Raw genomic sequence first — 25,129 nt, 5'->3', positions numbered from 1 at the left:
GTACGTCATAGGTGTGCGCGCGGCGCCCCGCGCTACGTGCTTTTCTGGGCGGGAACAGCAAAATGGCGACAGAGGTAGAGGCGCGCTGAGGACCCTGGCCCCCTTCGAAACCAGTCCCGCGGTCCCCGGGCCGCCCCGGCCCTCCCTGGACATGGAGGACGTGGAGGCGCGCTTCGCCCACCTCCTGCAGCCCATCCGCGACCTCACCAAGAACTGGGAGGTGGACGTGGCGGCCCAGCTGGGCGAGTATCTGGAGGAGGTGAGGACGGCCCCGGGGGAGTGGCGTCGGGCGGGCGGGGCGCCGGGCCCAGCGCTGCTGGGCGGCTCCGCGGTCTCCTGGTCTGTGTACCGTCGGCGCTCGGCTGCGCTGGTCCTCGTGCTCGCTTCTCTTTTCCCAGCTCCATCGCTGCCTCCTGAAACCACCCCGTGTTAAACTAGCCCGGAGCGGTCATTACAGGTCTCTACCCATTAGTGAGCTGTGAAATCGGTTTAGTGGGTGATGACCAGCATTTTTCCTTAATGCGATAGACGAGGATTTATGTGCATGTTTGAGTGTTTGAGAGATCTGGATCACGGTGCAAAAGGGATTTCTTTCTTTTTCTGAAATTTATTTTGCGATATAATGGAAATACAACATTGCGTCAGTTTCAGGAGTACAATGTAGTGATTCAACATTCATGTGCCTTACAAAGTGGTCACCACAGTAAGTGTAGTAACCGTTACCTGTTACCATACAGAGTTGTTACAACGTAATTGACCAGAAGAATGTCTGTCTTGGATTTTCAAACCCGTTTTCAGGCTACTGCCATGTTTCAGCCCGTCTGCATCTCATCTTCTATATTTCACAGCTGTGTTTAGATCTTTAGGAGCCGTTCGCTGAATTCTGTACTTCACTTTCACTCCTCAGTCCATTTGGACTGCTACTGTGCTACTGTCTTGATCAGTAATAACCCTCATCCTGTCAATTCAGGGGACACTGGACATAGCATCTTATTCAACTCAGCAGCATTCGTTGGGTTGACCACTCCCTCCTTTTTGAAACAGGTTTTGGTATTCTGATTTTCTTCCCATTTCATCGCCTACTTTTTCTTTCATATCCAGTTTCTGCGTTGAGCTCCTCAGGGTGGGTCCTGGGCCATCTTGCACATTTCCCCTCAACAGTCATTTATATCCAGGATTTTAAATGCCACCTGTATGAGGACAACTCCCAGGTTTATATTTCCATCTCGTATCTTTCCTCTGGCTCTATTTTGTGTATCCAGCTGCTCACTTGACATTCCACTTAGATGCGACAAAGCATCTCAGATTTAATATGTTTAACGAGCTCTATTTTCTGCTCAAATCCCAGTCTTCCTGATCTTGGTAAATGTCACCACTATTCAACCAAAAGTGAAAGCTAAGAGCCATTCCAGTGAATGGCTCCACACCCAGTACACCCATGAATTCAGGTCAGTTAAACCACCAGAATTTCACTTGAATTCATCTCTTCTCCTTTTATTGTGGCCCAGGCCACCATCTGGCTCAGATTCATGTAAAACTTTCCTTCCTGGGTTCCCTCCCTCTGTTTTTGGTCCCATCCAACCCATGCTCCATCCAGCAGCAAGGGTGGCTCTTAAAAATTAAAACGAGGCTGCGGCACTGCCCTGCCTAAAACACCTCTGTGGCTTTCTGTTGCTTTCAGAATAAAGTGCAGACTTCCCCTCCTGAGTCTGGTCCTGCTCACTGTTGTAGCCTTCACTTGGCTTCTTTGCCTGTTCTTCTGAGCCAGCCAGCCTGCAGCACCCAAGTTTATTCTTGGCTGAGAACATTTATGTTTTCATTTATGTTTCCTACTGGGGAGTGTTCTTCACTCAGTTTTTGTTACGTCTCATTCCTTTTCGTCTTTTATGTCTCAGTTTTAAACGTCAGCTAACTACTATTTTAGATGTAAAATAGTTCCGTCACATAATGCCTATGTACTTTAGCCCATTTATCACAAGGTGTTCTTTAGCTTGTTTACTTGTTTATAGTCTGTTTCCACTTGAATGTAAATTCTTCAAGGGTAGGGACCATGTTTATGTTCTCTTCCTTCTGCTCAACAGATTGGCCAGCACTTAGTAGGTGCGGAATAAATGTTCGTTAAAGGAACTCGATCTGACGATAGATCTCTCCTTGGACGTGCTCTCTGCTGAGAAACTGCAGAGAGCTGTGCTGGGCGGGGCTGCTGTGGCTTCAGGTTTCCATGTCGAGCACGGTACTTGGGGACACCTGGTAATTTTGCTTCCTGGCCGGGTCAGCTCCCCTCCGGCTTCGTCTCTCTGCTCCTCCAAACCTCTGCCCCCTAAGCCCTGAGCTCCTCGCCTCTAGATTTGCCATTCTTCTTTCGTTTTCCACACATCTTCCAAAACGTTCTTTTTTTTTTAAAAACAGATCGTGTCTGTTGTTGCTGTTCTCTTATCCATTTATTTATTCGTTGTTGAGTTTATGTTGCGCGTCAAGGACTGTGTTAAGCCTTGAGAAGACAGTGGCAAGCAAGCACTGAGTTCCTGCTTCACTCCTGTGGGAAGACGGGTCCCAAGGAGGTGACCACGCCGAGCTCTAATAATTACCATGCGTTCAGCGTTTGCTCCTACGAGCCCTGTTTGGCATGCTTTATACGTTTAAACTCACGTGTTCCTCACAGAAGCCCTGCTAGTTCAGGTGCTACGGAGAGATTAAGTGACGTGCTCAGAGTCCTAGCTAGTAGGTGGCAGAGCAGAGCTCACCCTCCTCCCCACCGTGTGTCTTCGTGTAAAAACTGCTGCGAGGAAGAGTTTGGGAGACCAAACTCGGGGATGGAAGGAGTTGCCTGACGTAGCCGGAGAAGGCTGCAGGGGCAGACGGCGCCGTTCCGGGGTTCTGAGGCGGAGGACCGGGTGCCGGCCGTGCGACCGCTGTGCGGCGAGCGGGCCCGGCGGGCAGCCGGAGAGGGGAGCCGGTCTGCGTGGCCGCCCCACAGAGGAGTGGCCGAAAGCCGTCAGGGGTCTGAGGACACTCATGGAGTTCAGCCAGCGTCTCGCTGCCAGCACTGGCTGGTGTGTGGAGAGTAGCCTGGAGGGAAGTGACGCGCTGGGGGACCCCGTCAGTGCCGAGGTCGGTGGAGTGACAGTGGCACGTGCGGGGGGGCAGCTGGTCAGGGGGGACCGGCCAAGGCCCCTGGGTTTCTTGGTTGCGGTTTGGGGAGGGGACATCTGGGAGTGTGCACTTGGGAGTCATTAGAAGGAGAGTGGACTGTGTGACCAGCCTAGGCCAAGAGTGCCATCGAAGAGCAGGGCCACCTCATCAGCTCGGGGTCGGGACGGCCAGCTCTCCTCTCCTCTCAGGCTGAGTCCAGGTGCTCTGCACGCTCTGACTCTCCTCCTGACCCCTCCCTCCCCCACTGACCTGACCACCTGACCCCCCCACCCTTCAGGAAGTAGTGGAAGTGGCCCCTGGTGGCTTCTTCGCAGCCTCCCTCCTTTGTGCCACCCAAGGAGGAATGCCTGGCGCCTTGCCTCCCTGCCCGGGCGGCCTTTGCCTTGGACAGGTTTGCCTGCTGCGCACGTCCTGTGTCCGCAGACCGCCCCTGTGCGCGGGCTGCCCTCCCCGAGAAGCCGTCGCCTTCACCTGGGAAGGCGGCAGAACTGTCCATCGTCTTTTAGCTCAGCTCTGACGTCACCGTTTTGTTCGTCACGTCTGCTGGGCTCATCAGGTGCTAAGCTCAGGGCTGGAGTTACCAGCCGCTCACAGTCCGCTCACGGTGTGCTGAGTGAGGGGCCTCCAGTAGTGTGACGAGACCGCCCTCCCAGGTGGCAGGACACCCCGAGTCGTGTCCAAGGGAGATGGCCCGACTAGGGTGGGCAGGTGGGAGCAAAGGCAAGAACTTGGAAGATGTGAGGGCCATTGGTGAGAGGGTGCTGGCGAAGGGCAGGCCGTGGGGAAGACCCTGAGTAGCTGGAGGTACAACGCGTGGGGCGTTTGGATGTCCTGACCGACAGACCCAGTGGACGGCCACACGCGTGGCCTTGCACCTGTGCAGAGAGCTGGTCCGGGTGGGTGCGGAAGGGCCGGCACCTGGTCAGGGGCCCTGACATTTGAGAGGCGACAGGAGCTGGGCTTTGGGGGAGCCTTACTGAGGAAGCAGGAGGACTCACTCGGAAGTGCTCACTGAGTTTTCTGCGCAAAGGACCAAGCCCCCAGTGTTTGTGTCTGTCTTCCATACGCCTGGGGTCCCCCCGTTCTCCTGGGGCGAGGGACCCTTCTGCAGGAATCTGTCTGGGTCGGGCCTGACGTGGGTGGGCACGGTGGGGAGTATCCCCAGGACGGGGTGTGCGGCTCTGGCTGTGGATGGCGAACTCTAGGGGTCTCCCTCTTCCAAATATCGCGTCTCAGAGGTTACAGAAAGGAGGAGGTCACAGAGACCGTCCAAAAACAATGGACAGCAGGCGAGTGCCAAGCAGAGCCAGAGCTGTTGGTCTGAGGGCCACCCAGGGTGACCGGGCACCCCGGGCCTGAGGTGCTAGGAGGAGGGGGTGGGCTGCCCAGGAGACGCGCGCCGGCCCCCTCACCCGCTCTGTCTTGCAGCTGGACCAGATCTGCATCTCTTTCGACGAAGGGAAGACCACCATGAACTTCGTCGAGGCGGCGCTGTTGATCCAGGGCTCGGCCTGTGTCTACAGTAAGAAGGTGGGCCCCCGCCCTGCCTCCCAGGCGCTCTTCTTGGTGTTTGAGTGCCAAGCGGGACTCGGTCCGCTGTCCTGCTGGGGCGGGTGGCCGGCTCACCCCATCTCTGACCTGCCTTGCGAGCATCTTCTATCCCCTTCCTGGATTCCTCACTGCCCTTTACCACTGAAGAACAAACTTGGGTTTAAAGCTGCCGGGCCTGCTTATAACATCCGACCGTGTGCAGGAGAGCCGCAGGGTGCAGAGAGGGATCCGGCCCCCAGAGTCGGTGGTCCCCAGGAGACCATGCTGTAGAGAAAGAGGAACGGCAGAAGGAAGAAAGTGCCCGGGGAGGCAGTGTTTAGGGAGTGCCCGCAGGAAGGGAAGACAGACAGGTGCGTTGAGAAAATGTCCCGTCGGGAAAGTCAGAGCAGTAGAGAACGTCCAGCGGGAGGAAAAGGCCAGAAGTGTGGAGCCCAGCGAGGTGGACCCACTGGCAAAGGTGTTCGGGTATCTGCTGGGCCTGCGGTTAGAAGGTCTCCTGGGATTTTGGTGACAGGAGGGCCAGGCTGGCGCCGGTAGGGCATACTGAGACACGGGAAGGGACCCATCGTCAGTGGACTCTTCCTAAGAGGTGTCATTGAAAAGGAAGGGAGAGAGCCTGGGTGTCACTAAAGCATTCCCAGCCCAACCTATAACCCAAACCATCGTCAGTGCCCAGCTGCATCCAGACTGATCAAATCGGAACCCCTGAGGCAGGCAGGCTGGGGTGCAGATCCGCAGTGACAGCAAGGACTGAAAGCGGGGGTGGCAGGTAGAAGGGCAGCTGGGAATGGGGGCCGGGCAGGAAAAGGAGCAGGGAGAGGAAGACTGTGAGATGTCCCGGAGGAAACAGTGAGGAGTGGGTCAGGGACACGGCCAGGGGCTGCCTTGAGGGAAGGAGAAGACAAAGAAGACGCCTCCTGTCTGGCCGGAGGGAGGGAAGCGAGGGTGCGGGCCCCGAACACGTGGAGCGATGCCTACGGCCGCACTTCCAGGTGGGGGATCGAAGGTAGCCGCTGCGTCGGAAGCTTGGGGAGGGATTCCCCGCAGTTTGGAGCGTTTGCCGAAGGGAGTGCAAGGTGGATGAGTGCCGGAGCGCCGCGGCAGCCCCGTGGGGTTAAATGCACCTCGCGTGTCCTCGCACCGTGGGCATATCCTGCCTTTGTCCTAAGGAGGAATGCCTTGCTGTAACTTGGGACGCACAGCAGGAGGTGACTGACAGCCGAGTGGCGGGCAGAGTCAGTGGGCAGATGGGGCCGAGGCAAGTGTAGGGGCACAGCCAGGAAGCGGGAGTGGGCAGGGCGAGCCGGCCTGGACCAGCCTGGCTTTCTGAGGTGGGGGGGTCTGCGGTCCGTGCTGGTGGGGAGGGTAACAACCAGCTACATGTGGCTCCTGAGCCCTGGAAAGGTGACTAGTGTGACTAAGGGATTTTGAGTTTTGAGTTTCATTAATTTTAATTAAATTGCTGTGGCTGCCTGTGGCTGTGCTGCATAGGAGGCCCCAGGTCCCCAGGTCCCGGCGCAGGTCCTGGCCCCACCGCTGACCCAGGTGGCTGTGTGTCTGAGTCTGGATTTAGTCTTGTATAAGATGAGGATAGCTATGGCACCTAATTCAAACTCTGCATGACAGGAAGCACCAAGTTCGGCCCTGTGTGTGTGGCTAGCACTCGAATAGTTAATGCTTCTTGTTCCTTGTAATTAGGATCCATGTGGTCAGGGGCCATTGGACCCGGTGTCCAGTGCAGAGCGCTGTGCATGACAGACGCACAGCAGACATTTGTTGCATGAATGAAAGGCGGGGCCAAGGAAAGAGGGATCTGTGTGCCCTTGGGTGCTGTCCCTGTTGTCCCAGAGGAAATAGCCCAGAGGCAGCACACGTACACATGCTACTGCCCGCTGCCTCTGGTCAGCATCTCGAGGATGGACCCTCACCCAGTGGGGCCAGACTGTGGCCAGAGACGCAGGGCCCAGAGGCGGGGTGGCAGCAGGCTGAGCCTGCTGAAGGGACAGGTGGCAGCGGGCTGAGCCTGCTGAAGGGACAGGAGCCCGCAAGGGCACTGGTGTGGTGCAGGGCGCCAGGGGACGCCGGCCTGGGGAGGGCCCCACCTGCCGCGGTGAAGTGCGGGCAGAGTGGGGGGCCCAGCTGGGGGAGGAATTCCCAGGCGTGCTGCTCTCCTGGAGCTCACACTGCAGGCCTGTGCTGTGCTTTTGGAGATGACAGCCGGGCTCCTGCGTGTGCACGACGTCCAGCTGGGGGGGCCCGGGGAGGCTATGGAGCACCTTGCGTCTCCTTCCTGTGTCCTTACCTCCTGCTTCTGGTCGCCAGGTGGAGTACCTCTACTCGCTGGTCTACCAGGCCCTCGACTTCATCTCTGGCAAGAGGTGAGTCCTGGAGTGCGAGCCCAGGGGGGAGGCCTGCACGTCCGCACGTGGAAGGCGGAAGCCCACGCATCCTCCTGGAGCCCACGCACCAATTCTCTCGCAGGCGGGCCAAGCAGCTCTCCTCGGCCCAAGAAGATGGGGCCAGTGGGGACATCAGCTCCGGGGCCCCCCGGGAGGCGGACAGTGAGGTGAGGTTTCTCGGGCTGAGGCTGCTGCGTGCTTGCTGGGCACCGCCCCTGAGCTCTCACTGTCCCCGCAGTTCCTGTCGCTGGATGACCTGCCTGATTCCCGTGCTAACGTCGATCTGAGGACCGACCAGGCCCCCAGTGTGAGTACGGCCGCCCCCCCCGCAGATGGGGGCTGATGGTCGTGGATGGGGGTCCCTGCCCAAAGCCCATGAACCCAAAGCTCACCCACTTTCGGCCTCTGCAGGAGGTCCTCATCGTCCCCCTCCTGCCCATGGCCCTGGTGGCCCTGGATGAGATGGAGAGGAATGCCAGCCCCCTGTACAGGTATAGGCCTGGGCCTGCAGGGGGTGGGGGCAGGACTGGCCTGGGAAGAGCTTCTGCAGCTGCTGTGTTGCCGCAAGCACAGCTGTCAAGGGGAGGTGCTGGCCAGCCGGAAGGACTTCAGGATGAACACGTGCACGCCTCACCCCAGAGGAGCCTTCATGTTGGAGCCAGTGGGCATGTCACCCGTGGAGGCACTGCAGCCGAGGAAGGGTGAGGGCTCGCATGTGGGTGTTGGTGTGAAGAGAGGGTCTTCGAGGCTGGGCTCCTCGTAGTGTGCCCTGTGTCCAGTGGCCCTGGTCCCGTGTCCAGAAGCCCTGGTCCCTGCCCCGTGGACCCGCCTGCTGGAGCTGGTCCCCTTGTTTCACCTTTGCCCGCAGCTGACTCAGTCCTAGGCCTCTGAGTCCTGTGCCCAGGTTCTGGTGGGCCTCTGGGAGGCGGGTCATGGTGATGGGGCTGGTCCTGCCGAACCCTCATCTCTCCCAGAGGCGGGGAGGGCGGAGGAGCAGCCAGTGGAAGCCCCTGTGTGCAGGAGTCCGGTCCCTGTGCCTGGCATCTCCCAGGAGCCAGGTGAGGAGAGAGCACCCTGGTGGACCCACAGGTGGGGTGGGGGCGGGACTCTGCACCCAGCGGCCCCAGCCTGCCTTGGAGCTGGCCCCACTGCACCCAGGCCTCACCCTCACCTCGCTGCCGTGCTGAATGTCCGTCTCGGGCCTCCGAGGTTTGGACCTAGCTGTCCTTTCTGGGCACACGCAGGTGGCAGCGTCTAAAGAGGAAAGTAGCTAAGAACACCCACCAAACTGCAGTAGCACGTTGAGAGGACCACTGCTGCCTCCTCTGGGTGTCACACGTGATGCTGGCTGCATTCCCTGGGGCGGGAGTGTCGCCCCACCTGCTGTCTGGTCTCCGGGCTCCTTGGGGCTGACAGGTGTCTTGCTCCCTTGCCCAGGCTCCTCTCCAGAAGGCCCGATGCCCGGAGGCGGGGTTGAGGATGAGGATGCAGAGGGGGTGGCAGAGCTCCCTGAGGCCACGGACCCTGAGGCCCCTCTGCAGCCCCAGGAGCCCCGGAGCCCGCAGCAGGTGGGACCACAGAGGCTACTGAGCTTGAGCTGTTAGCCGGGTCTGTGCCCCCAGACCCCCTCCTTGCTCGTCAGGGCAGTGGGTGCTTCCCCAGCCAGCCCTAGACCTGCCCTGCGCCCAGCCCTTTGTCCCAGTGCCACCCAGGATGGCAGGTAGCCTCTAAAGTTCCAGCAGGTAGGCTCTGCTCCAGCCTGGAGCTAAGAAATTGTCACTGAAAGACAAACCCAGCACATACAGGCAACAGTGGTAATGGGTAATTTTGGTTGGCAGGTGCATGAATGTTCATACTATTTGTTTTTCCACGTGGCCACGCATTTACCAGTTTGTGTGTTCTTCTGACATTTCTCCTACAGGTCTTGTTACTTTTTAGTCCTTGAACTATTTGAACCTCCTGCCCCTAGAGCTGAGCTGCGCCCCCAGGGCCTTGGGTGAAGGAGGGGCGGGTAGAGGAGGGGCATCCTGGGCTGTTTCTTTGCAGAGTATGGCCCAGCCTATGGGGTGCACCCTGCGGGAGCGACCAGAAGCCCTAGATCCCGCGTGCCGGCTGAAGGTGAGAGGTGGGGGCCCAGACCCCACTGGCAGCCCCACCACCCACCCTTCACTCCTGCCTGAGGCCCCTGTGTGCCGCCCTCAGATCCCGGATTGAGTGGCCAGTCCTCGGCTGTCACTTCACTGAGTGTCAGGCTGTGGGGGGAGGGTGCACGTCCCCCACTTCCCCAGTGTCTGCTTGTGCTCTTTGCTCAGGAGAGCCCAGACCCCTGGGAGAGCCTGGACCCCTTCAACTCCCTGGACTCTAGGCCGTTCAAGAAAGGTAACTGGGTGGAGGATTACTTCCATTTGGTATCGGGGCTGGCTTTGCTGGGGCCCAAGTGGTGGGTGAGGTGTGCCCCATACCCATGGGCAGCTTGGTGGGGACTGTGCTCCCGTGGGATCTGTCCAGACACAATCGGTGTGTCCTCAGGCAGGCCCTACTCTGTGCCCGCCTGTGTGGAGGAGGCTCCAGGACAGAAGCGCAAGAGGAAGGGCGGTGCCAAGCTGCAGGACTTCCACCAGTGGTACCTGGCTGCCTGTGAGTGGCCTGCGGGGCTGGGGCGGGTGGGCGGGCGGGGCCCGAGCCCGGCCCGTGCCCACCACTTGCTCTTGTAGACGCTGACCACACGGATGGAAGGAGACCCCGGCGTAAGGGCCCGTCCTTTGCAGGTGAGTGGGGCCGTTGTGTGCCCTTCTTGGGTGACAGTGCCATGCTCTGGTCCCTGGGTGGACTAGACAGGATGCGGCACCCCTCACGAGGCCTTTCTGTGCAGACATGGAGGTCCTGTACTGGACGCACGTCAGGGAGCAACTCGAGGCCCTCCGGAAGCTGCAGAGGAGGCAGGCAAGTGCCTGCCAGTCTGGACCCCATGCGGCCCTGAGGGGACAGCAGTGCCCCTCACAGATGCTCTCTGCGCAGGTGGCTGAGCCATGGTTGCCGAGGGCTGAGGAGGGGCTGTGGCCTGTGGAGGACCACCTGGAGGATTCCCTGGAGGACCTGGGGGCAGCAGGTGCGGCTGTTGTGGTGGGCTGGGCTGGTGGCTTAAGACGGGTGGCCCGTTGACCTTCCGCCTGTTGACCTTCCTCCCGCTGCGGCCACTCCATCTCCCAGCAGACGACCTCCTAGAGGCCGAGGACTACGTGGAGACTGAGGGTGCCGAGCCCGGGGAAGCTGCAGACCTGGGTAGGTCTAGGAATGGGCTGGACAGGAACCACGAGGGGCCCCTGCGGGCGGAGGGGGGTGATGGCCCACAGCTCATGGCTGCCCGTCTTCCAGAAGCAGAGGCCATGCCGGCGGCCCTGAGCTACGAGGAGCTGGTCCGAAGGAATGTGGTAGGCCTGGGTCGGGGCAGCGGGGGCTGGGCATGGCCCGACAGAAGGCAGCAGCCGCCCCGGTCCTCCTGCAGGAGCTCTTCATCAGCACCTCTCAGAAGTTCGTGCAGGAGACGGAGCTGAGCCAGCGCATCCGCGAATGGGAGGGCACTGTCCAGCCCCTGCTCCAGGAGCAGGTGAGGCGGGCGGGCTTCTGCTGGGGGACAGGGTCCCGCTGCCTGCCCCAGCCTCGCCCCAGCACCTCGCCTCTCCCCCTTGCAGGAGCAGCGTGTGCCTTTTGACATTCACACTTATGGGGACCAGCTGGTCTCCAGGTTCAGCCAGCTCAACCAGTGGTGTCCCTTTGCAGAGCTGGTGGCTGGCCAGCCTGCCTTCGAGGTGTGCCGCTCCATGCTGGCCTCGCTGCAGCTGGTGAGTAGCCCACGGGGCCTGGGAGGGAAGCGGTGCCTGGACTCTGCCAATGCCTTGTCTTTCCAGGCCAACGACTACACGGTGGACATCACCCAGCAGCCAGGGCTGGAGGCGGCTGTGGACACCATGTCCCTGAGACTGCTCACACACCAGCGGGCCCACACGCGCTTCCAGACCTACACTGCCCCCTCCATGGCCCAGCCCTGAGTGGGGAGCGCTGAGCTGAGGGATGGGCACACATCTGCTCACTCCGCCCTCGCCTCCTGGCTGGCCCAGCCTAATAAAGTGGTGTTGCCATCCACCTGTCCCTAAAAAGACTCCCGCCCCGTGCAGAGACAGTGGCTGCCCCTTCCCTGCACCCCCAGCAAGCCACCGGGTCCTGGGCCCTGCCCTTCCAAGGCCTCGGGGTTGCTGGGACAGCTTACACGCACACAGAGCTCTTCAAACCGGCTTTAATGGTCAGTGCAGGACACTGCGGAAGGCAGCCATGTGGCCCCGCACGCTGTCTGCAATCTGCTTGGCAGACCGGGCCCGGCCGTAGTAGTCTGTGAAGAGGCCATCAGGGCTGAGCAGGTAGATGGCAATGGAGTGGTCCACGATGTAATCCTGGTCCTCGTCCTTGGGGCCGGCGCTGTAGTACACACGGTAGCTGCGGCTCGCCTGGGCGACCTGCTCAGCAGAGCCGGTTAAGCCTAGCAGCCGTGGGTGGAAATCCTGCACGTAGCGGGCCATGGCTGTAACATCGTCCCGCTCGGGGTCCACGGTGATGAAGATGGGCTGCACTGGGGGCAGGCCCGGCTCGGCCTCCAGCTGCTGCACCACCTGCACCAGCTTCTCCAGCTCGTCAGGGCAGATGTCAGGGCAGTGCGTGAAGCCAAAGTACATCAGCACCCACTGGCCCTGGAAGTCAGCTTTGCAGCGAGCCTGGCCCCGGTGATCCGTCAGGCTGAAGTCACCCTGGCCCACAGAGGCCTGGCGCAGGGCTTCTGTCCGACGTTGCAGCCGCCACTGTTCCTTCTCAGCCCTCAGAGCCAGCCAGGCCCCACCCAGGCCAGCCCCAAACAAAGCTGTGATTAGCAGCCTAGTTTGCAGCCCAGGGCCCTGGGGCTGGCCCTGCCTGCCAGTCTCCGCAGAGCCCTGCCTTGACCAGAGCCGGCACCTCACATGTAGGGCCTTGCCTCCCAGAATCCCAGGGAGGGCTGTGGCCTTGAGCTGAGAGAGCCTGTGCCAGGCCTCAGGTGTCCGAGTCAGCAGCAGCATGGGCCTGATGCTTCTGCAAAAAACCAAAGGTGTTGGGAGCCAGAAGGTGCCTTGGCCTCCTGCATCCCCCATCGCTCCGAAGGACCAACCCCGCACTTAGGCTCACAGCTGTCCCTAACTGCTCACCCAGTTCTCAGCTGAGCTCAGGACCGCTTCACCTCTGAAGCCTCAAACTCCAGCTTAGGTATCCTCAAACGTCCATGCCTGTAACTGTTCTTTAGCCCGAGAGCTTCATTCTCTTTCACCCCGCCCGCCAGTGATCCTGCTGCCCTCTTGCACCTATAGTGCCTGACTTACCTGGACTTCTGAGCATGCGCATCTGTCGGCAATAAAGCCCCCATTTCAGGCAGGAGGCGTGTGAGTCTGGCTTTAACCCCCAGAGACTGGCTTCTGTGGCCCTTTGCAGCCTGCCAGCCTTCCAGTTCAGAGACTACTTCAACCATGGTCTTTGGCACCTTCCCCCACCTCCAGCCAAAATTGGTGTCATCCACACCAGTCTGCCCACAGGAAGCACAGGCAACTCCGATGCTGCTCCGTCCCTCGCCCAATCCCCACTGAAGTTTCTCTCACTAACCTGGTGCAGAAACAAGGACTCCACTGCCCCAAGTCCTACCCTCTTCACATCCAGGTTTCTGATGGCAACTCTGGTGGCTCACGGCCCACGCCCTGCTGTAGCTTCGGTGACCTCCGTGCCTTTCTGCAGGGGCCTCTGCAGGACCGCAAGGTAGTGTTGAGGACTCCCACTCACCTGTCCACCTGGTGCTGAGCCGGCCTACCGAAGATTCCTAAACGTGTGGCCCCCACCCCACCCACTCCGGTCCGGACGGTTCCCGCGTGACCTTGGGCACGTCTCTTTGCTAATCTACCAGCTCCCTCCTTTACAAAATGGGCTCTAAGCAGTGCACGAGATGTGCCTGCAAGCGAAGGCAGTGGGGAGGCTTCCTGCACCCCTCTCTGGGTGCCCTCTAGGAAGGCGCCCGTCTGCCCAATGGTGAAGTCAGAAATCTGGACGCCAGCGCGGGCCACAGAGCACGCCCCAGGCACCCGCCCGCCCTGCGTCCCTCGCACCCGGGGTCCTCCCAGGCTCTCTGGGTCCCGGCGTCTGCACCTCCAGGGGTCCGACGTTTGTGCCTCACGTCGGGGAACACGGCACCGCGCACCCAGCCGCGTTCTCTAAGGATCCGTAGCCGCCGGGAATTCGGCCGCGCTGGCGCCTGTGCACTTGCGTCAACGGCGCTGCGCATGCGCCATTGGGCTTGGACCCGGCAGTGCGCGTAGGGGATGGCGGGGCCCAGCAGAGGTCACGTGTCGGGCGCCCCGCCCCTCGCCGACCATCGCTTCCCGCCCTCCCGCCCTCCCGCTCCCGACCGCCGGCGCGACAGACACGGACACGGCTTTGCGGCTCTCGGGCTTTATTGCTGCGTGTCGGTCGGCGGCAAGATGAGCTCAACGAAGGGCGAGGGGGCGGTGAAGGGCGCGCGGTCGGACAGCACGAGCGCCCCCTGCAGGGCGCAGCGCTGCGGGCCGCTGAGCGCCGGCGCGTCCAGATGCACGCGGAGCCACGGCGTCCCTGCAGGCAGCGGGACCGGCGGTCAGCGGGAGAGGAGGCCAGCAGGCAGGGCGGCCAGCGCGGGCGAGGAGGGGCCGGGATCGGTGCTCACCGCGGCGCAGTCTCTGGCCCACGCTGACCAGCAGCTCGGCGCCCACCCCTGGCTGGAGCGACTCTCCCGCGCGACTGCGCCCGGCGCCGAGCTCGTGCAGCACGCGCGCCAGCGGCAGTGCCCGGACTTGTTCCACGGTGCCTACGGGAAGAGGGTGCTGGGCGGGGCTGGGGCAGGGGCAGGGCCCGGGGCTCAGGAAGGGGAGAGACCTGGACGGGGAATGGGGCCGGGAGGAGGGACGCAGGTCTGCGACTGCTCACCGTCCTCAGGCGCGAGCAGTTCCTCTTGCCTTTGGGCGCGCGGCAGCAGCTGGTGGCGCTGCGCGGGGGTCCCGGAGCATAGCTCTCGAGCCAGGCCTGGGTCCACGCCCTGCATCGCTAGCATTCGCTCGAAGCAGCCCCGGGCTGAGCCGTGGTCCAGCGTCGCAGCCACCCGGGCGGCGCCCTCGGCCTGGGTCTCCGCCTGTCCGCTGAGCCAGAGGAGGGCGCCACCTGCCGGCAGGTCGGAGCTGAAGTGCAGCTGGAGCGGCTCTGTAGCCCCAGGCCCGACACCTCTCACCTGTCAACTCACCAAGCTTAGTGACCAGGTCCCGCAGGTCCGGCGGCCCCTCACCGTCCAGGCAAAGCAGCGCCTCCTCCACCTCCAGGGTGTGGCCCACGCTGCGACCCAGGGGGTTGTCCATGGCCGTCAGAGCGGCTGCAACCCGAAGCCCCAGACCCGCCCCTACACCAACCTGTGGAGACACGGTTCATTGTGGTCCCTTCCTTGCCTCCCGCACGGCCTCTTGTAACCCGCCGTGTCGTCAAAGTTTAGCCAGGGCTGTACACTTGGTTGCCCAGGAGTGAAGGGGTGGGGTGGGGGACCTGAAGCAGGCGGTATGTCTGTTGGCAGTAGAGGGCGGCCGGAAGCCTGGGGCAGAGCCAGGTCAGCCTTGCTCAGTGAGGTCAGGATTGCCAGGGGGAAACAAGGTCCTGGCAGAGGCCAAGGTAAAAGGGCTGCAGAGTGGAGCAGGCTGTCCGACTATGAAGGGAAGGTTGGGCCGGGAGGGGCAGATCTGCCTCGACAGGGAGGCCTCAGCTACAAGGGATCCCACAGAGAGGCCACACAGCCCCATCTGGCACTGCTGCTCACCAGCGCTCGCGCCAGCTCCCTGGCCTCTGCCTGGCTAGGGAAGACTGCAGCCTCTCCGAACTTCACATCCATGACCAAAGCAGACAGGTTCTCCACCACCTTCTTACTGAGGATAGAAGCTTGGGGGTGGAAGGGGGAGGGGCTGGACGTAAAGGAGAGCCTGGAGTTCTCCAAAGATTCAAGGGTTAGAGGGTCACGTCCCTATGATGGGGGAGGCAGGGCCTGGTATGTGTGTGCCAGTCTGGTCACTCTCGGGTTGGTCAGGCATCCTGTGATGAGGGGACACTACTCTTGGGGTTGGGGGAGGCTCCACAGTCACCTGATGAGAAGACCCTGACTGTGATGGGAGGTCAGGGGTCCAACATGGAGAAGGTGGACCCTGGAATCAGGTCAGGTCACCTGTGATGAGTGGCAGGCTGTCAACAGTGGCTGTCACATCTCTGGCTTCATACAGGATTCCATCTGCAGGAACCAGCTTCTTGCTCTGACCCACAATACAGCAGCCAACTTGCTCCAGCAGACCTTGCATCTGGCCAAGTACCCCTTCATCAGGACTCCCAATGACCTCTGATCAATTACCCCATTAGTGACCCCGATTAATAACCCATCAGGGATCATTCAGAGATACTGGTTAATATTTCCATCAATAACCCAGTGGTCCCCTGGTACCTGTTCTGGGCTCTGGATAACGGTGAATCCAGGAATAGACTCAAGTTTGTCCAAAGTTCCCCCTGTGTGCCCTAGGCCACGTCCGCTGATCATTGGTACCTGCTGGGCAGGGATGCTGAGGACAACTGAATGGCTGTCCCCATTTCTGTCCCTTCCAGGTTAGGGCTTCAGCTGGAGCTAAGTTTACTAAGGATGGAGAGGGGTATCCAGCTAGTGGAGAAAGGAAAACATTGCCTTGGATGGGGTGCAAGTCTGGGGACTGAGGCAGAGGAGTACTCAGCTTTTCCTTTGGGAGTCCTTTCTGGGGTACCAAATGGGGAGTGGGTGCTAGATAACTTGGCCCTGTTATGGGGGGCTGATGGGGAGGGAGACTTGTTCTGTCCTGGGGGGCAAGAAGCCTGGGTTCTGCCTTGGGGCTCTGTCTGGGCCGTTGGAGGTTGGGAGCTGACTGTGAGCCTCTGAGGTTTCTGGTCTCTGGAGAAAGCATCTTCTAACCTTGCAGCCACAGGCAGCCAGGGCAGGTGCCAGGACCAGGCTGACCTTGTCACCTACTCCCCCTGTGGAATGTTTGTCCACGAGTTGCTGGTGCCAGGCCTTCGGCCACTCCAGCTGCTGCCCAGACTTGGCCATGGCCTGGGTCAGCGCCACAGTCTCCTCCAGATCCATGCCTCGCAGCCGGATGGCCATGAGCATGGCCCCTAAGTAAGGGCGACGGTGGTGTAGACAACATGAGGGGGCGTTCCCGCAGCGATGGGTCATCCTGGGGTTAGTGACAGTGGTGGGGCGATATGGTGTTCTCAGGACTCGGGTGCCCAGGGGTCGCCCACGTACCTATTTGCGCACCCTGTGCACTCCCATCCACCACAGCGCTCACGAAGCCCCTAATGTCCCCCTCGCTCAGGCGGCCTCCGTCTCGCTTCAGGCGAATCAGCTCAGGGAGCTGCTTGGGCTCTGCCGGGAGATCAGGAGGGCCCCGGGGCCCGCCCCGCGAGAGGTCGCCAGGCGCAACTGGGATGGGTGCCGGGGATCCTGGGGTCACTGGAGCTGCCATGGCTCTGGGCCTGCGGGATGCGAGACGAACCTGGAACCTGCCGCCGCCCTGTGCCCGTCTGTGCGACCAGGTGCATTTGACCCCACCCAGTTCCCGTTTCTCAAGTCCGTCCCTCCCTTCCCGTCCCCTGTGTGTGTGGCGGCCGTGTGCATCTCTCCGTGTCTGGCTCCCACTTCTTAGCCTCATAATTTGACCCCGGCCCGTACCTGTCGCGCACAGCGGCCTCGCTCGACCTGCTACGGATCCCAACCTGCTTCTGCCCTGTTGTGTTCGTGGCCACAGGGTAAGGACCGCAAGGAAGGGAAGGGACAGTTCCGCGACTGTCAAGGGCGGACCCACGACGGCAGGTGGGCGGGGTTCAGGCAAGCGGAACTCTGAACCAATCGCCGCCTCGGGGAGGCGGGGCTGCCCGCGCGCGCTTTTGTCCCGGCCAATGACAAAGGCTCGCGGGAACGCGAAATTTCCGGGACTCGACAGGCGCGTCCTTCCAGGCTTCCATCCCGCTGCGCGCGCCCGGCGCCCCACCCTGCCGCGCGCACAGAGAGGCAGACTCGTGACTGGCTCTGGGATCTTTAAGCAAACATTTTTAGGGCCGCGCCCGCCGGCCGATTAGTCAACAGCATCTGTCATGTTCAGGGCCAGATAGTCCGAGTGCCGGATCCCGAAGCTCCAGCCGCGAGGCTTCCGGTGCTGCGGACCCAGGAGACGTCGCTGACTCAGCGGAGCCGGCCATGCGGCTCTGCGTCGAGACCCGCATTCCCCCAGAGAGCCTGGTCCCAGACCTCAGATCTCAGACCCTCAGTCCTGGACCGGGACCCTCATCTCCCGCCTCTGACCCTCGACCTGGAACTCCAGATCACCTGGTCCACGTTGTAGGCTGCGGGCCCGGGATTCAGGGTGTTGTCTTGGGGGAGTGAAGTCCGCGCCAGCATCGTGAATTGGGGGGCTCGAGACTTGTAGATCCCAGGGTTCACCACGTGGTAGGCGCAGGGACCCGGGGTCTGCAGGAAGGCAGAAGAGGCGCTGGGTCCGACCTCTGTTCCCCGCTATCCGTGAGTTCCCACCCCTTCGCTTCCGCTGCGGTCCTCCCGGTCGACCCCTGTGCCCAGCAGCCCGCTCCTTCCGCACCTTGCTGAGGTCCTCGAAGAAGCTGCCCGCCGCGTGGCGGCCGTAGATGGAGTAAGTTGGGGCCGAGACTTTACCGATGACCCGGGGGCCCAGGAGTGAGGGCACTGAGTAGGTACCGGGGCCTGGGAAGGAGCCAGCAAGGAGTGGGCTCTGTGGGTGGGTGTTTGCAGACACCCCACCCCGGGTCTCCCCGCCTCTTCGAGTGCTGGGTAGTCCCAGCGCCTGCAGAGCGGTTCCCGGTCCGGGGTGGGAAGGGCCTCCGGGCCGGAACGGGCCTTTCTGGTCTCACCTGGGGTCTGCTGCACCGTGTGGATGCCCCAGTTTCGGGGGGCGATGGTGTGCCGAGGTGCGCTGGGGTACGTCGCGTTCCCTGCCCGCTCCGGGAAGTACCTGCCTGTGGGCCGGACCGGGGGTGTGGGTCAGAACCGGTCTGGGGTTCTGAGATTAGGGGAAAACCGAGCCACGATTTGTCGAAGCCTGGTGGGGCTTGCAGTTCTTTGAGACCCCGATATGGGCTGCCGGATTTGGAGTGTTAGGGTGCCCGAGGGGGAGTCGGGGCTCTGGTGGGGGGTTTCTCTGGTGGCGGCTGGCGTTGGAGAAGCCAGGGGCCCAGGGGTCCTGACCCGGTCCGGGAGTGAGGCAGGGCGCTGCCTGGCGCGGGCGGCCGTAGATGGAGTAGGCTGGGGTGCCGTCGGGGCCGCGCACCGTCATGCGAGCCGGCACCAGGTGGCCGGGCCCCGGGCCGCACGACGTCTGCTGCGTGGGGAGGCGCAAGCCGAAGGTGTAGGCAGGGGCGCGGGGCCGCGACGGGTCGTGCAGGATGTAGCCTGTGGGGCGTCCTGTCGTCACCTCGGGGCCGGGGTGCTCTCGCCCCGGGCACGACCCCCGGCCCCCCTAGAACAGACCTCCTGCTCTCCACCCCGGCGTACAGCACCCCACTCCCAGCGCAGACCTCACTAGCCCCTTCCTCCCCACCCCTACCCGCACAGGCCTGCGCGCGCCGCTAGTACCCGTGTTGGGGGGCAGCTTGTATTTGGGGCCTGGGCCTCTGTAGAGCGCCGCGATAGGCCCGCGGGGCCGGTGCGGCCGCCAAGGGCCGACCCAGACGTCCAAGCCCATGGCGCTGTGGGTGCGCTACGGTCTGCAGCACCTGTGGACAGAAGGTGGCGACCCCGGCCCCTCCACCCCGGACTGGCGGGGGACACACATCCCGGCCCCTTCCAGCTCAGCCAGAGCGCAGGGGCGGGGCCCAGCCGGTTTCCCAGGAGCCAGGACAACAAACGGCAGCTTTTTCCGCTCTGTGAGGGGCATGGGGCAGGGACCCGGCACCCAGCTGGGAGGTCAGCTACCATCCCCCATCCCCAAAGTGAGTTCGGTAAGGGGGTGTGCGCGCGCGCCAAGTTTGGACTCAATCCTGCGGGAAGAGAATTTCCCGAGGTTCTAGGGGTCCAGGATATTTTAGGGGCATCAGGCGAGGATACCACGGAGAGGAAGTCTCATGGGGGGCCCAAAGTTGAAGCACTAACCTGCTCCTGTGGCTCCCGGACGAGAGGGCAAGGTGGGGTGCCTGGATTTTCGCCCCGCCCGTCCCAACTCCCGGACCCCATTGTGTCCGGTTCCCGCCTCCTGGCAACCGGACCTGCCGCCCCCTGGCTCCGCCCCCGCCCTGCTGTCCTGGGTGGAGCCGGGTTTTGGCAGGCGTCCCGCTGACTGGGCCGCGGACCGGACTGGGCCGCGGACCGGAACGCGGAACGCTGGCCTCACCTTTCTCCAGGCTTCAATACGCCCATTCCAGAAATGGACAAATTTGTAGACAAAAAACAATTGTGAGAATGAAGACACTTATTCGAATACACTGCTGTTCGCATAATACAAACAGCAAGTTCAATTTAATTATTATGTGTAGAGAGAACTTTGCATCTATTTAAGCTCATGGAATATTTGCAAAAAATAATCATGTGCTGGGACACACACACACACACACAGCTCACACAAGTTGAATAAAGAGGTGTAATGGGACACATAATTGGATCATAATTCGAAACAATTCTAAGCAAACGAAATAATGTTAAAATACGAAACTAATGTAAATACCTAAAAATTAACGAAATCTCTTTTAAAAACTCCTGGGTCAAAGAAACTCAAGTGCGAAGTTTCAAAACTTATATACAACACTGCAGAGGTAGATGCCTTCATACCCAGTTCTATACAGGGGTTCTCAAACCTGGGGCCACAGTCTGGAACTGGTCCTGGCCCTTTAGGAGGCGAGTGGCAGGCGGGTGAGCGAAGTTTCATCTGTATTCGCAGCCGCTTCCTAGCGCTGGCATCACCACCTTGGCTCTACCTCAGATCGTCAGGCATCAGATTTTCATAGGAGCACCGGTCCCTGGTGTCAAAAAGTTTGGGGACCACTAGGACATAGCTAAAGCTGTGTGCAGAGGGAAACAGCCTTAAAATGACTGTTATCAATAAAGAAACATTTTAAACGATATTTCTCTTACAAACGTCAGAAAAAAGAATAGTCGAGTAAACTAAAAGAATGGGTCCGCTCTGCCCAGCTCTGCCACTCACCTGCCTACTTGGAGAAGAGTAAGGGGGCCATGGGGAGTGTCCAGTGGGCTGGTAGGAATTCCTGGCCTTTGCCTAGTGAGCTCAGCCCAGTGTGCCAGCTGTGCCGTGAAGACCAAGGCGGACTGCTGGAAGCCACTTGTCTGGGGCCTCCAAGGGCTGAAACGAGGCGGCCCGAAGCAGGGGCATCTTCTGTAGAGAATTTTCAAACAATACTCAGTGTGCTGAAGTTGATCTGCTTTCTATTATCCTCATGAGCCCAGCAATTCTAAAGGTCAGAGGTAAAAAACTCCACCCAAAGTTTTTCTTGATCAAGTTTTAAACAATACTGTGATTACTGCTCGGTCTTAGCAGCATATGTGTAAGTTTCCATGAGCAATGTATATTACTTACCCTCTAGTAAGCAGTGTGTTCTGTGTGGAAGTTAATTCTGAGGACTTCAGTTTTGGTTGGCAGGTTCAGACTTGTAAATGTTTGTGGAGCTCCAGGCTAGGCTGCCCATCTCCACTCCCTGTGACAACACAAGTTTCTCCCTTCAAGCAGCAGGTCTGATGAGCCATGACACCAGAGTGACTATGACAAGGAAGAAACAACCTGAGTTATTGCAATTCTGTAATGACCACCTCAGTTTTTATTTGTGTTTAAAATTAAAAATATTGAAATAGGGCAAACTGTAAGGCATAATATTTTTGTTTGGCTGGTGCGAACTTTATCGCGTGTGTGAAATATTTTACAGAATTTGAATATTTTAAAGTCATTTCCTCAGTCAAAGCAGCCTCCACCTGTCTGAGCAAAGAATGGTGTTGGGATGTGCAAGGAGTCAGAGAGCAGATCACGCAGGTCCCGCTGTGAGGAAGATACTAAGAAAAGATGAAAACAAACAGCAAACAGAACCAGACCCCAAGATGGGGGAAAGAATCGCTTTAAGGAATCTGCTCTCTCTCTTTCTCTCTCCCCGCCCCCAGATTCCAGTGAAGATTAAACTATTTCAGCAAAACCCAGGTGCTGAGTGATAGGTAAACTCATCCCAGACTTCTCATAGGGGTGGGGAGAAATGGAGAGGAGAGGTGGGGACTGGGAATCTAGAGGTTTTGTCTCGCGGAGGGGATCTTGTTTATAACCAAGAATAGAGTCGTAAGTGTCAAATTAAAGAGCAGGGAAAGGAAATCCAGCAGCGGTGGAATAGAAAAGTTTGGGAGAGTTTCCAAATTAAAAGCAAGAAAACAGAGCAGCAAAAATAATACCTGCAAATAAAGGTGGAGAGAAGAGGGGAAAACGTAAAATTATAAACAGTACAATTTATAGAATAAAATCATGTTCACAGTAGATGTGAATGGGTGGCAGGTGCTGACGTGGGACTGGATGAGCGGAGTGAGAAGAAGCTATAAAGGGAAAGAAGAAAAGCCTCGCAGACTCATGCGTGGCTTCTCAACCGATATATTTGAAAGATCACATGTTAAGCATAGGAAATCTGGAAAAGGGGTGATTGCCCTCATTTCTCATGTTCAGTGATTTATCTGTAGATCCTGAAATATAAAAGCATTTATTTTTGCTTTGTTTATTTTCCACTTTTAATTATTCCTCTTTTCTTTTCGATAATTAAAAAAATGTTTTGCTCGTGTATCAGACACTCTTAGGCTCATTTTAGGTCTTCGTAGCCTGGTCTACCTCTAGGGCCACAGGTCAGCCACTTCCTGTGGTGACTGGCCACTTGCACCTTGCTCCTCACCTCAGTCAGCCCGGAAGTGCAGGAAACTCGTGAACTCTGATTGGCGGAATTCTGCCCTCTTCCTCCCCTGGAAGACAGGATCGAGAGAGAATGAGCTGACCTGGCCGCTTGGAGGCCGGTGCCATGAGAAGGGACAGTGTGTTCCGGGCCAGCGGTGGCACTTGCGCCCAGCTGGGGTCTCCCTCCGCCAGCCTGCTGCCTGGGGTCGGGCCCCTGTACAGTGGCGCTCATGAGACTTAGCCACAGCTTTCTTAGGAACCCAGGATTAGCTGACTTATTTCTCAATCTTCTTTATTTAATTATAAGGACATTTAAAGCTATGGTCATGGTTTCCCCCTAAATACGGTTTAGTTATACCTGTAGTTTTTGATACACAAAATTCTTCTTATCAAGAATATTATTGATTTAAAAATAGCTTAGGCATTAAAAGTTAAGCTGCTATGAACATCTTGACCAGGTGTTTGTGTGGGCAGAGCTTTCATTCCCCTGGGATGAGTGCTCGGCGCCACTGCAGGGTGGACGGTAAGTGTATGTTTGGCTTTTTAAAGAAACTGCCAAACTTTTCAGAGTGGTTGAACCATTTTACATTCCCACCATGTGACAGCAAATCAACATTATGCTGCTGAGAGTCATCCACACTGTTAATGTAGCTTTAATTAATTCATTTTCACTGATTATAGCAGAAAACAGCCACTGAGATGAGGTGCAGTGGGGGGTCACAAATGAATCACAGATGTGCCTTGAGCCATTAATGGATATACGTCTTTGACGGATATAAATCGTAATCCACTTTTAAAATAGCTACTTAAGATTTTACATGGATTCACGTTAAGTACATTGGAGCCGTTTCTACAAACGAGGCGAGTTTGGAGGACTGTGCACAGCAACCACCACCAGTGGGCGCTCTGCATGCTCTGCACCACCGCGCCCCCCACCCCCGTTAATGGCACAGTTTGTCTATTAGTCAGTATTTGTTTATCATCGGGGAAATTTTTTGTAATGTTTGGCAAGAATTTAATTTCTTTCGATGTACTTTGTTCTTATTTTTCCACAAATTTTAAAACAAATACATATGGTATTTGACTTCTACTTGCCCTCCACAGTCATCAGGACCAGTGGAGGCAGCCTCCTCCACCAACTCTGGTACTAAACACTTCTAAATAACACACTGATGCCTTTTTTTTCCCCCCAACAAACCATTATTTCTTGACTTATTTATTAGATATTGGTTGCTGATGTCGACTGGCCTGGTGATTCTTAACGGAACTTCTAAATGGTTGAGATGTGAGTCTGGATGTTCCTTAGGTGGCTTAGCCCAGGACAGACTCAGCTGGGCGGAGCCAGTCTGCCAGAGACAGCCAGGCCGCGACTGACCCTGGTGTCCTGTCACCAGAACCCGCATACTCCTGAGGGCTGTTTCTGGGCCTGGAAATTCTTTGACTCATTCGTTTTTTGTTACTTCAAGAAACTAGATATACCTAGTTCCTCTTTGGGGAAACCTCCGAAAGTAAAATGTGATGAGGGCTCCTGGTCACCCACGCTGCTGGGACCTTACGTGGTGCCTTTGGAACATCTACGACTGGCCTGTGTTGCAGAATAATGACAGCTTGGGGACCGTCGGATAATATTCATCATTTAAGTTATTCGTAGGAGTACAGTTCAGTGGCATTAAATACATTCGCCTCGGCTCTCAGTGCCCCGAACGTTTTAATCACCCCCAACGTAAAGTCTGTACCCATTAAGCAGGACTCCTCTCTCCGCCCAGTGACCTCCTATCTATTGCCTGTCTCTCCGACTGTGACTACTCTGGGTACCTCATACAAGTGAAATCACACCGTTGGTCCATTTGTGTCTGGCCTATCGCACTTAGCAGAATGCGTTTGAGGTTGATAGATGTAGCGGGTGTCAGAGTTTCCTTCCTTTCTCTGTCTGATGCAACGTGTGTACCTACCGCAGTTTGTTTCTCCATCTATTGATGGACATTGGGTCTGTTTTCTCTTAGCTATTGTGAATTGTGCTGTTCTGAACCTGAGTGTACATGTACATGTCTGAGAACCTGTTTTTAATTAGGTGTACACGGGGTCATATGACAATTCTATGTCTAGCTTTATGAATACCTGCCAAGTCGTTTTCCATTTTCCATCCCCACCAGCACTATATGAGAGTTCTAGTTTTTCCGCATCCTTGCCAGCACTTTCATTTACTACTGTTTTAATTTATAGCCATCTTAGAGGATGTGATGTGGTACCTCGCTGTGGTTTTGATTTGCATTTCCCTAATAACTGAGGATGTTGAGAATCTTTTTATGTGCTTACTGGTCATTTATACATCTTCTTTGGTGAAATACCTATTCAAGTCCTTTGCCCATTAAAAATATGGTCGTTTGTCTTTTTGTAGTTGAGTTGCAAGAGTTCTTTATACGTTCTGGATACTAGACCCTTATCAGATATGTGATTTGAAAATATTTTATCCCATTCTGTAAGTCGGTACTTTCTTGATAATGTCCTTTGATGGACAAAAGTTTTACTTTTTGTCGAAGTCTAATTTATTTAGTTTTCTTTTGTTGCTCATTTTTATTGGCATTATATCTAAGGATTCATTGCCACATTCAAGATCATAAAAATTTACTCCTATGCTTTATTTTAAGAGTTTTATGGTTTTACCTCATATTTAGATCATTGATCCATTTAACTTTTGTACATAGCGTGAGGTAGGGGTCCAACATCATTCTTTTGCATGTGGCTATCCAGATATCCCAGCACCTTTTATTGATGAGACTGTTATTCTCCACTGAATGGTCTTGGCACCCTGTCAGAATCAATTGGCTATAGATGCACGGGGTGATTTCTGGACTTGCAGTTCTATTCTGTTGGTCCATATGTCTATCCTGAACGCCAGTACCGCACGCTTCGAATACTGTAGCTTTGTAGTGAGTTTGGAAATTAGGACGTGTGTCTTCCAACTTTGTTCGTTTTCAGGATTCTTTC

At 57.8% G+C, this 25,129-nt stretch overlaps 4 protein-coding genes across 14 annotated transcripts; 1 reads left to right on the top strand and 3 right to left on the bottom strand.

The window, feature by feature from the left end:
• Positions 1-20: 20 nt before the first annotated feature.
• Positions 21-11,260, top strand: NCAPH2 (non-SMC condensin II complex subunit H2). 7 transcript variants are annotated; one of them, XM_039863068.1, is made up of 21 exons: positions 34-259; positions 2,082-2,250; positions 4,582-4,683; positions 7,027-7,082; positions 7,186-7,270; positions 7,342-7,410; positions 7,515-7,594; positions 7,677-7,804; positions 8,078-8,161; positions 8,541-8,671; positions 9,150-9,221; positions 9,416-9,482; positions 9,633-9,740; positions 9,818-9,871; positions 9,976-10,046; positions 10,122-10,212; positions 10,314-10,385; positions 10,479-10,534; positions 10,609-10,710; positions 10,796-10,945; positions 11,012-11,260. In XM_039863068.1, exons 3-21 carry the CDS (start codon positions 4,624-4,626, stop codon positions 11,150-11,152), a joined length of 1,677 nt encoding a protein of 558 aa, XP_039719002.1. In that variant the 5' UTR covers positions 34-259; positions 2,082-2,250; positions 4,582-4,623; the 3' UTR covers positions 11,153-11,260. The 7 variants fall into 7 exon arrangements, 5 of the variants coding, with proteins under 5 accessions (XP_039719001.1, XP_039718999.1, XP_039719000.1 ...); XR_005652858.1 differs by lacking the exon at positions 2,082-2,250 and having other exon boundaries at positions 21-259; positions 10,317-10,385; positions 10,457-10,534; positions 11,012-11,154; XR_005652857.1 differs by lacking the exon at positions 2,082-2,250 and having other exon boundaries at positions 21-259; positions 10,457-10,534; positions 11,012-11,154.
• Positions 11,261-11,381: 121 nt separating this feature from the next.
• Positions 11,382-13,471, bottom strand: SCO2 (synthesis of cytochrome C oxidase 2). 3 transcript variants are annotated; one of them, XM_039863087.1, is made up of 3 exons: positions 13,314-13,471; positions 12,780-12,914; positions 11,382-12,218 (listed from the first exon to the last, which is right to left on the bottom strand). In XM_039863087.1, exon 3 carries the CDS (start codon positions 12,203-12,205, stop codon positions 11,405-11,407), a length of 801 nt encoding a protein of 266 aa, XP_039719021.1. In that variant the 5' UTR covers positions 12,206-12,218; positions 12,780-12,914; positions 13,314-13,471; the 3' UTR covers positions 11,382-11,404. The 3 variants fall into 3 exon arrangements, with proteins under 3 accessions (XP_039719021.1, XP_039719022.1, XP_039719020.1); XM_039863088.1 differs by having other exon boundaries at positions 13,274-13,453; XM_039863086.1 differs by lacking the exons at positions 12,780-12,914; positions 13,314-13,471 and having other exon boundaries at positions 11,382-12,309.
• Positions 13,472-13,600: 129 nt separating this feature from the next.
• TYMP (thymidine phosphorylase) lies at positions 13,601-17,087 on the bottom strand. 2 transcript variants are annotated; one of them, XM_039863071.1, is made up of 10 exons: positions 16,924-17,086; positions 16,498-16,727; positions 16,162-16,364; positions 15,667-15,765; positions 15,397-15,526; positions 14,998-15,116; positions 14,437-14,599; positions 14,127-14,357; positions 13,867-14,007; positions 13,601-13,775 (listed from the first exon to the last, which is right to left on the bottom strand). In XM_039863071.1, exons 2-10 carry the CDS (start codon positions 16,715-16,717, stop codon positions 13,618-13,620), a joined length of 1,464 nt encoding a protein of 487 aa, XP_039719005.1. In that variant the 5' UTR covers positions 16,718-16,727; positions 16,924-17,086; the 3' UTR covers positions 13,601-13,617. The 2 variants fall into 2 exon arrangements, with proteins under 2 accessions (XP_039719005.1, XP_039719003.1); XM_039863069.1 differs by having other exon boundaries at positions 13,601-14,007; positions 16,924-17,087.
• A 188-nt stretch (positions 17,088-17,275) lies between these two features.
• CIMAP1B (ciliary microtubule associated protein 1B) lies at positions 17,276-19,486 on the bottom strand. 2 transcript variants are annotated; one of them, XM_039863091.1, is made up of 7 exons: positions 19,372-19,444; positions 18,856-18,995; positions 18,469-18,672; positions 18,135-18,239; positions 17,846-17,967; positions 17,578-17,718; positions 17,276-17,407 (listed from the first exon to the last, which is right to left on the bottom strand). In XM_039863091.1, exons 2-7 carry the CDS (start codon positions 18,962-18,964, stop codon positions 17,327-17,329), a joined length of 762 nt encoding a protein of 253 aa, XP_039719025.1. In that variant the 5' UTR covers positions 18,965-18,995; positions 19,372-19,444; the 3' UTR covers positions 17,276-17,326. The 2 variants fall into 2 exon arrangements, with proteins under 2 accessions (XP_039719025.1, XP_039719026.1); XM_039863092.1 differs by having other exon boundaries at positions 17,554-17,718; positions 18,856-19,486.
• Between the last annotated feature and the right edge of the window lie 5,643 nt (positions 19,487-25,129).

The sequence above is a fragment of the Pteropus medius genome, unplaced genomic scaffold (assembly GCF_902729225.1).
Source record: "Pteropus medius unplaced genomic scaffold, Ma_sr-lr_union100, whole genome shotgun sequence".
NCBI classification, from domain to species: domain Eukaryota; kingdom Metazoa; phylum Chordata; class Mammalia; order Chiroptera; family Pteropodidae; genus Pteropus; species Pteropus medius.
Note: the sequence above shows the minus strand (reverse complement) of the source record. Positions and strands in the feature narration are given on the sequence as shown.